Below are 11,920 nucleotides of genomic sequence, written 5' to 3'. Positions count from 1 at the left end.
CTGGATAACGGGTCCTATACCTGTACTAACTAGATATTAGTATCACAATAGCCTTCTTTTAATGACCATAAGAGGGGCCTGGATGAGTTCTTGAACAAGCATAGTAATGCTTGTTCAAGAACTCATCCAGGCCCCTCTTATGGTCATTAAAAGAATCTGCCATTACTGCTGCACATTTGTTTTTTGCTTCTGTTTTTTAAAGGAGAAAATATTTTAGCTTTAAACAGCAAGTTCCCAGGACTGGGAACAGAAACCATACAATCAATCCTTTATAAAATTATATGGAATTGTAATGACCACACTGATATTTAAGCATACTCCATTAAGTTTTTTTTTTTTTAATATTCTTTATTTTAAAACACTTAAATGGGGGATACAGAAGGCAAGAAGGGGAGGGGGTCAAAAAGATTAGTATGTACGATAGGCACATACTCCATTAAGTTTAATTACAATGTGATTGTCTAGATTTTTAAAAATATTTCTTGACATGATGGCCCTGCCAGCTGTGTATCTCCTATTTGCTGCTGCTGCTAAGGGCCTTCCAAATTGCCCACTGGCTGCTGCTCTGTGTCTTCTGATTCTTTCTCAGCTGGCTCCAAATGAAGAGTAAAAAATGGTCCTCATCCTCCTCTGCACTTTCCTCTGTAGGATTTACATATGCGTCCTGTAATGATCCATAAGAAATAGCTACATTTCATGGCATCGATACAAAACAAATTATTTTAAACTCAGTGTAATATTTATATTTTTTTAGACTACAATCAACTTATGAGGTTTTCTAGCTAAAAGTTAGTGATTTAGTTCTACTGATATCAAGGCTAGCCCCTTCACTTACGGTATGTCCCTCTTGTCTCACTTCCCTGCTGCTAATGGCAAACATATCTAACAGCCATACAGGGAACACATACATTCTGACTGGAACTACTGCAAATGCTTATAGTTTAACCAGCAGGCTAGTGATTACAAAAGGAAATTAAAAAGAGGATTTCTCCTGTATAACTAATAGAAGTGCAAGGAGAGAGAACCAACCTGCTGGTAAAAGTTCTTGCAGGGCTAAAGTTGTGCTACTGCCTAATATTAACTTGTAGCTATTAGGGTTTTAAAGAATCAGTAGCAAGAACCTATGTGTAATGTAAAGTTGCACATGTTGCTGAAAAAGCTAATAGTTAATAGTTTTTTAAAATGACGCTGTTGCGCTGCTAGAAGTTTAAATTAAATAGAAGCAAAATAAATGCCTGTGTTGACTTTTTCCATAACCGATTTGGTTGGATATTTAATTTAAATTTTTTGGATTTAATTTACACCATACTGTCCAGTTACTTGGAAATGTGTGGTAAGTTAGGTGATCTCCTGACAGGAAGCCCCTCTTCAATTTCATCTTGAACAAAATGGAATTAAAAAGTTGTCATATATGTGTAAGGCTATCCATATGCTATCCATCCATTTGGCCCGTGGGCTAATTGATCAAGTATCAGAGCGGTTGGCCTGTGTATGGCCAACTTTTCCCATTACAATAACTGTTAAATTATCTAATATGTATTTAAACTGTATGAATACCTTGGACAGTTCCGTCACGTTCTGATTAAGCTCCAAACTCCACTGTGCTCTTCTGATCCCTCATGGACAGCAACACCTATAAACAATATTGTAATTTTAAAGTACACACACAATAATATAGAGATAAATGTACAAACATGAAAAGTTATACTCACCAATTTCAATTTCATCCAAGTTACTGTGAACTCCCGGAACTTTCCAGCTGGCGCTATCCCCTAAAACATCTAGAAGCTCCCCTTTAAATTCCCAGAGTTATACTCACCAACTTCAACCCTGTCTTTGTGAGCTCCAGGAACATTCCAGCTGGCATCATCCCCTAAAATATCTAGAATTTCCCCTTTACACCCTCCCCTCTTTCCCAAACCCCAGTCCCACTAACAGAATTACTGGATGTGCTGTGAATGAGATGAAAGAACTTTGTAGCGTTATAGGTGTATGATATATATAGGACTATGGCCATGTTTGGAGTATTGATGGTAAACAGATCCCTTGCCAAGCAGGAGGTGGTCTGGCGAGGTGAAGGTGGTAGCATATGCTGTGGCAATGGCTTGCCATAAAAATTCCAGCTTTAGCTTTTAGTATAGTTTAACTAGTTTGAAACACCTGTCCTGCTACTTTCCACCTGACATATCCCTGCTTGCTCCATCTGACCATATTTCTGCCAGCTATGTCTCACCAACACCACCTGCACTTTAGAACTTTGATCAGTATTTAACCTGCAAATATAAGTAAACCTCTATTGAGCTTTATATCCCTGGACAGTGGCTTATTTATATTTGCATTGCTTATGCTAAGGTTTTAAAGCTTTGCACGTGGTTTCACAAACCCAAATCTGATCGAGTGGCCATGTCCTTGGCCCACCCATTCCCTACCCTATGCCCAATGGTATAAGGGGTAATTTGACAATAAAGGCTTGCATAGATGTTGCCCTGTTTCTGAAGTATAAGATTCGGGACCTTGACTCTCTCTCTATCTCCCCATATGTGTCAGGTTAGGGTAAAGGGGGTTAAGCGCTTGATCCACCCCATTTAGATGGTGTCTTAGAATTCTTATGCAAACCACTTAAAATTGCCCCTGATCCCTTAGGCTTACCAAGGACATGGTCCCCCGGTCAGTTGGGGCAACTGTGCAAAACTTTTTAATATTGGCATAATTGAACTACTTTTTTTTATAAATACTGTTGGTGGTGGTAAGGCCAGTGATAGCGGAGACGGACCAAATAAAGTCTGATGAAACAGGCAGTGATATTGCTAGATGGAACAGGTAGGAGGGAATTGTAGGTGTTAGTAAGGCCGTGCAGGCAGTGGTCATGTTAGTTGGAACATGTCATGGTATGGTCTAAAGGAGCAGGCAGTAGTATGGTGAAATTGTGTAGCCAAGAGGCAGATCTCCTTACTCACTGTTTAATAGATGTTATTTCAGTGTCTGTTTAGATGTATTGTCTATGGCTAAGGCAGTGGTTTACAGAGATAAAATAGGCATTAGTTTGGCCAAAAGTATTAGGTAGCCAGTGTTAAAGCAGCTGTAATAGATGTTGGAAGAGCTGTAAAAATGGGTAGTTATAAATATTAACAGCATTTGTGCTAAGGCACAATAGAGCAAGTGTTAATACACCCACATGAAGCAGGAACCTAAAGCAGGTGTTAGTGCGGATTGATGGAGTGGGTGGTATGATTCAGGTAAAAACAGACCCCGTTCCAGATAAAGCGGGAGGTGGTATGGCCAGATGAATTGGTGATGGTAGCACAACAAATGGTGTGGCACAGGAATACAATAACAATAGCAGCTCCAGCTGGCATTATCTTGGCTTTCAACATCTGGCCTGCTACCTGCCACTTGCCACATCTCTGCTTGCTCCATTTGCCCTGGCATCTACCCACCTGCACCTAAGAACTTTGATCAATTATTAATCTGGAAATATAAATAAACCAATGCTTGAGGACCTTTTGATTCCTGTACAATGGATTACTTATAGTTGTACTGTTTGGGATAATATTTGAAAACTTTGTGCAAGGTGTCTCAAACCCAATTCTACTTGAGAGGCCATGTCCTTGGCCCACCCATTCCCTGCCCTGTGCTCAACGGTATAAGGGGTAATTTTACAATAAAGGTTTGCATAAGTGTGAAGAGTTTTAGGTTCTTGACACCCTTTCCCTACCTCCCCATATGAAGTTAGGTTAGGGGAAAAAGTGTGAAGAACCTGATCCACCCCATTTAGATGGATTGTTATGCAAACCACTTAAAATTGCCCCGATCCCGTAAGCTTACCAAGGACATGGCCCCTCGTCAGAAGTAGGGACAACTTTTTAAATTGCAGCAAAAGTAGTACTTTGTTAAAATACTTAGGTGGTGCTATCTGTGGTGGTAAGGCCAGTAATTGTAGAGCCAAGTGGAGCAGGTAGAGTCTGATGAAACAGGCAGTGATATTGCTAGATGGAACAGGTAGGAGGAGATTGTAGACACAAGTGGAATAGGTGTTAGTAAGGACCAGATGACAGTGGCCCGGGCAGTTGGAACAGATGTCAATATTCATTTGGGTGACTAGGCAGTGCTAAAGGCAGGTTTAAGTAGGTGGTGTTAGATTTGTGATGGACAGCTGGACAATAAAAAAGGTGGCATGGGCAGATTTATAAGCAGCTAGTCCATTTGATGCATGACTTACAGGTGCCGGGTAGAAATGTTAAAGGAATGGCCACCTAAACAAGTTGACGTAGGGTGTCAATGGCAGCAGCACAAAATTGCTCACTCCTGCCAGCTGGGATTCAGATATGTAAAGCATTCAAGAATGCAGTCATCTGAATCCAAAGCGGTGTTGCCATTCAGGAATGGCAGGTCGGTACTTTTAAATTCATTGGGATCCTGAAAAACAAAAATAAATTGTCAGTTCAGTTGCTATATGGAACAAATTGCAGGCAGAAACTACTTCATGTAACTATTACCAATTAATCAGAAGTCTATTCTGCTCTATTTGTGGTATCCATTGTTTGGCAATGTACAACATTCCAAAAAACTAATATATGTGTGCCCTTGGGGCAACGGCAAACTAGTTTTTAGTAGCCCGAAAAACGTGACACCCAAAGCAGCGATATCACAGCTTGTTAGCTAGTAGTAGGCAACGTTGTAAGAAAGGAGGGCTGAGGAAGATACAAAGGGTAGTGGTCTCCACAGAGTAAGAACGGGATGGTATTTATGCAAGCCTGAACTCCAAACAATAATAGTAATAGTTTTGGAGAAGCTGGGGAAACAGGGGAGGGAAAATAAAGAAAGAAACTTTTTATGAATGTGTTAAGACAAACCTAATGTCGACCCTGCTTCTTACACCTACTTTCTAAGGCTGCATCCTGATGTATAAATGTACTTTAATAACGTGCCCTACCGCTGCATACATTTGTGTAACAGTTTCTGAGCCTACTTGTCTGATACAAATATATAATATATAACAGTGCTGAGGAACAACAGAGAGGAATAGTACAGTCCACAACCATTAACTTACAGCTTCAAATCTAATTGGTGGTAAAATCCTTTGCCTTTCCATGTCCTCCCAATTAATTTTCCTATAGAGTTGGTGTTCCCTTATATTTCCATTCATCCCAAGACGTTTGTGTGGTCTTTTCTTCAGGAGCTAAGAAACAAAAGAATAGTTGTTTACATAGCATTTAACTCTACTCAACAGCAGTTGTAAAAATAGGGAGGACTTCACTAAACCTACTGGCAGTGAACAGTTCCCCGGTTATTATAGCAGTTCCCAAACTACTAGCTGAAATTCTCGTGCGTGGATTGGTTTTTAAAATGTTTTGATCTTTGAGTCTTTGGGGATCACCAGCACTTAAATACAGTGAGGAATGATTTTTATCCTCACTTCCTTTGACTTCAATGCAATTTCTTAGCAAAACAGCCCATTGATTTCAATGTGTTTTTTGAATGTTTCGCCATTTCACAAATTTTTCACCGTTTAATGGGACAGATTTGCTCATCGCTACTTAAAGAATTATTTGGGTACAAAAAGTATTAAAAATATAATTTGGTACTGTGTAATATACCATCATATTGCTATTTTTCTCACCCATTTAGGATAATATTCCCAGCATCACATCACCCATAGTTACAAAAATAAAATTTTGGGACTATATTAAAATATAATTTTTTTTTTTATACAGGTATTGGATCTATTTTCAAAACCAGATTATCCAATAATCTCCAAAATATCTCAATACCATAAAAATGTCTTTTTTTTTTTTTGGCTGATTTACAGTAGAGACAATAAATATTGAACATGTCAACATTTTTCTCACTAACTATATTTCTAACGGGGCTATTGACATGAAATTTACACCAGATGCCAGTAACAACCCAAGTAAACCACACATATAGTATCTCTACTCTACTATATGTAGCTGCCACCTTATTTACATCTCTATTTATTTGGTGGCATCTGTTACAGGGGTGACAAATTTACTGCTCAATTAAAAAGTCTGTACTAGAAAATATACCCCAATGATACGGCCAATGAGAACCCAAAACATTATGAAAAATGTCTCTGCCAATTGTTGTGAGTGACCCCTGAAAGCCCAGCACCCAGAAACGCCTTGCAGTTTGTGTAGCCAACAGATTAACTGCTCAAACCCACCTTCTGCAGGAGATCTTGCAATGTTGTGCTCATCCCCTCAGGAAACACCGGCTTCTCAGTGAGGATGGAACTTCTCACATCCTGTTGGTGGTAGTCGTCATGAAAAGGGGATTTTCCTGTGGCCATTTCGCTGAATATTATCCCTAATGACCACCAGTCTACTGCCGCGTTGTACTTCTTGTTACCTAGCAGCTGATATAAAGAAAATATATTACCAAATTCCAAAATCAAGTTTACAGCATCTTCACTCATTCAGTAAAGACAAAGGAGAACAAGTTATTGGTAATTTTCTGGCACTTCAGTACTGTCACTAGAAAGCTAATGCTCACTTTTTGTTCTCTCTTGATGTTGGATAATCTATATATTTATTGCACCAGGATTCTGGCTTTAAATGTTGAAGCTAAAGCATATTTGTATTTTCCATTTGGCCATTTACTCTTTCACCAATCCCATGTTTGGCTTTAATATATTGAGCAGTTTCCTACCTCTGGGGCCATGTACCAGCATGTTCCAGTTTTCCCACGGATGGTCTTGTGGCCAAAAACGCCTTCTGCTGCGATGCCAAAATCAGCGATTTTCATGTGTCCGTCGCTGGTAAGCAGGATGTTGTCTGGCTTAAGATCTCTGCAAGAGAAGGATAGTAAATAATTTTGTGGCTATAAGTAAATGAAAATCTGTAGCCCTTATATTATAGTGTTCTAATAGCTCTTTAGCTCCCTCTACTCACTCTCTAACTGCTCACCATCCTAGTTTATAACGTCTTAACTACCTTATTCTCACTTCAAATCACCTCATGCAGTCATTCTTCCATGACCTTTTAGTGTTCTTCCAGTCCATAACTGTACCACTTAAGCACCGCTTTCCTTGCTTAATATCAACTGTTACCCATTTCCTAACCTAATTGCTCAGTACCCCCACCTCACTCCGTATACTCTCTCATTGTGCCTTTTCCTTCCCAGCCAACCATTCCTCTAGAGCTTGGTGTCTATTAGCCTCACCTCTCGTGGGGAAAACAATTTGGCCCTGATAGGTACCCTTTAACTAGCAGGTTGAGTTAATGAATTCTCAGCCAAGCCTCTGTGGTACTGATTTTTATTGCAATATTCTGTATTTGAGTTATGCATGTTGCCCTTACACCTTCTGTCATACTCTCACCCAGCCCATGGCTTATACTGATTTCTGAAACTACAGAAATTATTATACTATGTTAATAGCATGACTTAAAGCTTTGTCTTAAGTTTTAAGTGCAAAGTATTATTTAGCTGCAGTGGACCTACAATTAAATAATTAAAATAAACTTGTAAGGAAAAAGGAAAGCGGACAGAAAAACACTTTACTTTTTTAAAAACGTAGGTTCCTTTATAAACAAAACACTAAGAGAGCATCTTGCTACTGAGCTGTATCCGTACACAATCTGATTTATATACGGTACAGCTGATTTAAAGATAGTGGTACACCATGAATTTTCTCTGCTGGCAGTAAAGTACTATCACCATGTGTGTCTAGTTGCTACCATAAATGTTATCTACCTCTCACTGCACTCTCACTGAATGGGGTGGATTTTAGCCAGAAATTGTCAGAATGCTACACACATTTCTGCATTATTACCTTAAGTATTAACTGAATAATATATTAAATATGCAGAATAAAAAACTTTCTACTTACCGATGGATGATACCTAGAGAATGGAGATACTGAACACCACAAATTAGTTCTGCAGAGTAAAAGCTGGAAAAAAAGAACAAACAGATATTAATAGCTGCGCTGAATTCTCAATAGTTTCCGTTTTCCAAAATGTTAATTTTACACTACAAAATGAAAATTGTGGGTGCCCATGTGCCTCTCCCAGCCTGGCGCTCATCAATACAGGGATGCGGCCAGTAAATTATTTAGGGGGGGCACAGATCAGAGTTCCATTATAGAGCTCAAATACCCGTGTCTGTGGTACAAAATGCAGGGCAGAATCCAATGTAAAAAAACATGGCAGTTTGTGCCTGTTGCTTTGCACTTTGCACCCTATCCTGCCCTTTGTAAATGAGGCCCAGGGTATAAATATTTCACAACCACAATCGGTTGTAAGTCCATTGAAACATAATATATTCTCATGCATGTGCCACTTATATTGCCCTTTAATTTTCCACAGCCAAAGCCAATTTAACACAGACAAAAATACATATTTGGTGCAACCCTATAAGGCTTACATTCTGTATACCTTAATCCATTTATCTGATGCCTTTCACTTTCACATTGGTTTATACCAGTAATGTCAATTCTTTTCAATGATGTCAAAAGTACAGAGCTACTTACATGACATGTCTTTTTTTCAGATGGTGCTTGATGCCCAGCAGATTGCTGAGGCTGCCTCCGCCTGCATACTCCATGACGAGAAAGGCATATTGCTGAGTGCAGAGACAAAAGGGAAGAGAGTGAAACACAGGAACAAGAAACCCCAAACTATTGCATGTAATACAGGCATGTCCCTCAGCAAAACTAGATACAGAAAGAACAAGTATGTTGTGTAATACTCTTACATGGCTTTTGTTGCTCATATCATGGCATTTAGCTGAGCTTTGGGGATAGGCAACTAGTAAACCAAACGGTATGGCAGCATTGGAAGTAACTTACTTTGGTCTGGAAGGCTGCATGGCCACGGCACAAGAATGGACTGCCGCAAGCAACCTTCAGGATTCTAGCCTCCTTCTCTATCACTTTCTTCTCCTCGTCCTTAGGTGTCTTCCTGATGACTTTTACAGCCACGCGTTCTTTCTTTGTGGGGATGGAAGCCAAAAACACCTGAAAAGTCAAAAAAGAATAATGTGCATCTTCCAAAGGGCTAATTGATTAAAGGTTCTGTGCACTTTAACATGCATGCAAATTGGTAAATAGTGGGCACAGAATAATGAAGAATGGACATCATGGCACCACAAGAGGCAGCACTGGAGTGGATGGTTATTAAATTTGCTTTAGTTGCACCTTGAAGCTGCTGTGGGCTTTTAATGGGCCTTATGCACAAGGTGCAAAGCCACACAAGACAACTAATAACATGTATTTAGAAAGCACCAACATACTTGGTAGTGCTGTACAGTACTTATAGATTGCCTCTCATTGCACCCTGGTGCCACTTTTCATCTCTATAGCAAATGATCCCAGTGAACCCCACTGTAGAAGAATTTCCATTAACTCCTATTTGCGCTGGGCCAAGGAGCTTTGGTACCCAAGGTAGGGATAGCTATATAACCCCACATTAACCCACCATAATATTTGCCCTGCTTGGAATAGTTAGAGGTGGATAGAGACCAATTAATACAGAAGCATAAGGAGAAACAAGCTAACCCGATGAGCTGCTCATATATTTTGCTGCTGTTCATACCAAAATAGACTTAGGAGTATATTTATCATACTGTGTAAAAAGTGGAGTAAAACATTACTGGTGATGTTGCTCATTGCAGCCAGTCAGATCCTTTGCTTTGCTTTTTTAACCTTGAGCAACATCACCAGTAATGCTTCATTTCACTTATTACCCCTTATTGATTGAAACTGTGTTTACCTTACTTTTTTTTTTAAAAAGAAAACTTGCCCTTTATGCAATGTCCTTTGTCACCTACCCATAGTTCCATACCTAGCCCTGTCCCCCATTTCGATTAGTAGAGTTTTTGTGTCTGTACATGTAATATTTACAACATAAAACTACAAGTTAACATCCACAAGCCCCAATTCCATCTCATACTTCCAACTTCCTCTGTTTTATTGCAGATAATATACAGGTCCCTTTCTATTGAGCACATCACTCACCTTGCCAAATGTGCCTCGGCCAAGAATCGAGTGGAACTCATAGTTGGTAATAATGTGTTCCGGTAGACGCTCAGCTTGAATGGGCTGTCTCTCTTGGCTTCTTCTTTCTTCTGGGAGAAAAGGAATCTTATTAACAGCACATTCAGCAAATAACCACTAGTACCACAAGCAACTGAAATGTAAAGTTTCGTAATCCTATGGTTGGATTACTTGGCCAGTTTTTCTACACTCTTATTGAAACAGTTTATTGTTTGAAGATGCTCTTATGGCTTGTTTGCTAAACCACTTTTATAATGCTTTTTTTTTTTTTTTTTTTAACTGTCTGAAATTTATGTTACAGTGAGGTCACAGAAATTTATGGCACAGCATAACCCCAGCATTTTATGCCAAAAATAAAAGACAGAGTGGCCCCAGAAATAAATGACTACATTCCCCCTAGCCTTTCATGATTCAGAATGGCCCCCAGCATTGTGTGACATGTCATGGCCCTTGAAACATCTAACATATTGCAGATCATGGCCCTCTAGCATTCTGATACAGCATAGCCCCTCTGCTCCATCCTATGACAGCTGATGCAGGAGCAAAGCTCAGGTACTGAAATAAGTTTAGTGCTGGTGTAGAAATAAAGAAGTAGAGTGGCATCTTTTCCCACTTTTAGCCCTGGTCACACCTTTTAGCAAATAGTCAGTACTATTTGGTTATATAGGTCAAAGTAGATCAGCAATTTATTAAATTATGTATATTCAGTACTATACAAACTAGAAAACTAGTAAATAAGGTCAAACCTGTAACTTAATGCACTCAGTACTGGTCTTGTGTTATGAAACATAAATAGTTAAATCTAAATAATAATAAACATTTGCTTTCTGGCTGAGTACCTGTTCTTTCCTGGCTGTCCAGAAGTTTCATCTTCTTCCTCTTCATCTCTTCTTCTGTAGTTGTCTCTTGTTGTCTTCTTCTCTTCTTGGAGACAGACTCCATGTTTGGGGTGGAGAATATGCTTAAAAGCACTTTCCTCCACCTGGAATACCTGTAGAAAAAAATGCTTTTGTTGGGGGATCCCAAAAAAGCGCTCTCTAACTCTCCGAAAATCCAAATCGCACCGAAATCTCTCTCAAATCGCACGAGCAAAGAAAAGCACTGAGTCTCTCATAAGAAGCTCAACCGCTCTGAAATGACCAGTATTGGTAGGGTCCAACTGTCACTTTGCCAGTCACAGCTTTCTGTGTGTATAACAAGGCTGCCATGACATCACAGCAGCCCAGACCAAAATCAGTAGTAGATATAAATTATGTGATATGGTTTTGAATTTAAGGATCTAAAGCTTTCCTATGCAAGAAATGCAAAATAGTTGTTTTCCTAATGCACTGTATTCTGCAACATAGAGATCTCAGCATTAGCATTGCTGAATCAGGTCATTTGTCATTAAACTGTCATATAATATACCCAATAACAAGACAAATATATGTGTAACAATACAAAAATCTTGTGTAGTTGTTCATATAAAAGTCATATTTTAAAGGGCACTTTTTTTTTTTAAAGCAGCACCTGCTTTTTAAATTCAATATTTGCTTCAGCACAATTGCAAAAATAATGTCCTACGCCCAATCCTGTTATAATCCTTCTCTGCATTAACTGCATTAGCAGCAAAACAGAGCAAACTAGGAGAAACATTATAGAGCTGCCCCATTACTCCTTCTATCCAAGCTTGGTTCCTGATTAATAAATGTGTGTTTTTGTGACATCAGAGTTGTCTTTGAGGCAAATGGCAGGGGAGCACGCAGTATAGCTGTATATGCCACAAGCTGTATATGAGCAAGGGAATTATGGGACATGCACATAGTGGATGGGGACCCTTTGTAAAGACACTGGGAAGGTAGATTTGGACAGTAAAAAATAAAACACAAAAGGATGACTGTGTAGTGTTCATGGTTTTGATATTTA

At 39.2% G+C, this 11,920-nt stretch overlaps 1 protein-coding gene across 1 annotated transcript; it reads right to left on the bottom strand.

Annotated features, from left to right (window-relative positions):
• Positions 1-5,029: 5,029 nt before the first annotated feature.
• LOC108645673 (protein kinase C theta type) lies at positions 5,030-10,957 on the bottom strand. The gene is made up of 8 exons (XM_031904798.1): positions 10,855-10,957; positions 9,977-10,086; positions 8,810-8,977; positions 8,492-8,583; positions 7,850-7,912; positions 6,670-6,808; positions 6,185-6,376; positions 5,030-5,179 (listed from the first exon to the last, which is right to left on the bottom strand). The coding sequence occupies exons 1-8, from the start codon at positions 10,955-10,957 to the stop codon at positions 5,042-5,044; spliced, it is 1,005 nt and encodes a 334-aa protein (XP_031760658.1). The 3' UTR covers positions 5,030-5,041.
• Positions 10,958-11,920: the final 963 nt, after the last annotated feature.

The sequence above is a fragment of the Xenopus tropicalis genome, chromosome 1, assembly GCF_000004195.4.
Source record: "Xenopus tropicalis strain Nigerian chromosome 1, UCB_Xtro_10.0, whole genome shotgun sequence".
In the NCBI taxonomy this organism is placed as follows: domain Eukaryota; kingdom Metazoa; phylum Chordata; class Amphibia; order Anura; family Pipidae; genus Xenopus; species Xenopus tropicalis.
This window is presented reverse-complemented; position numbering and strand designations above follow the sequence as displayed.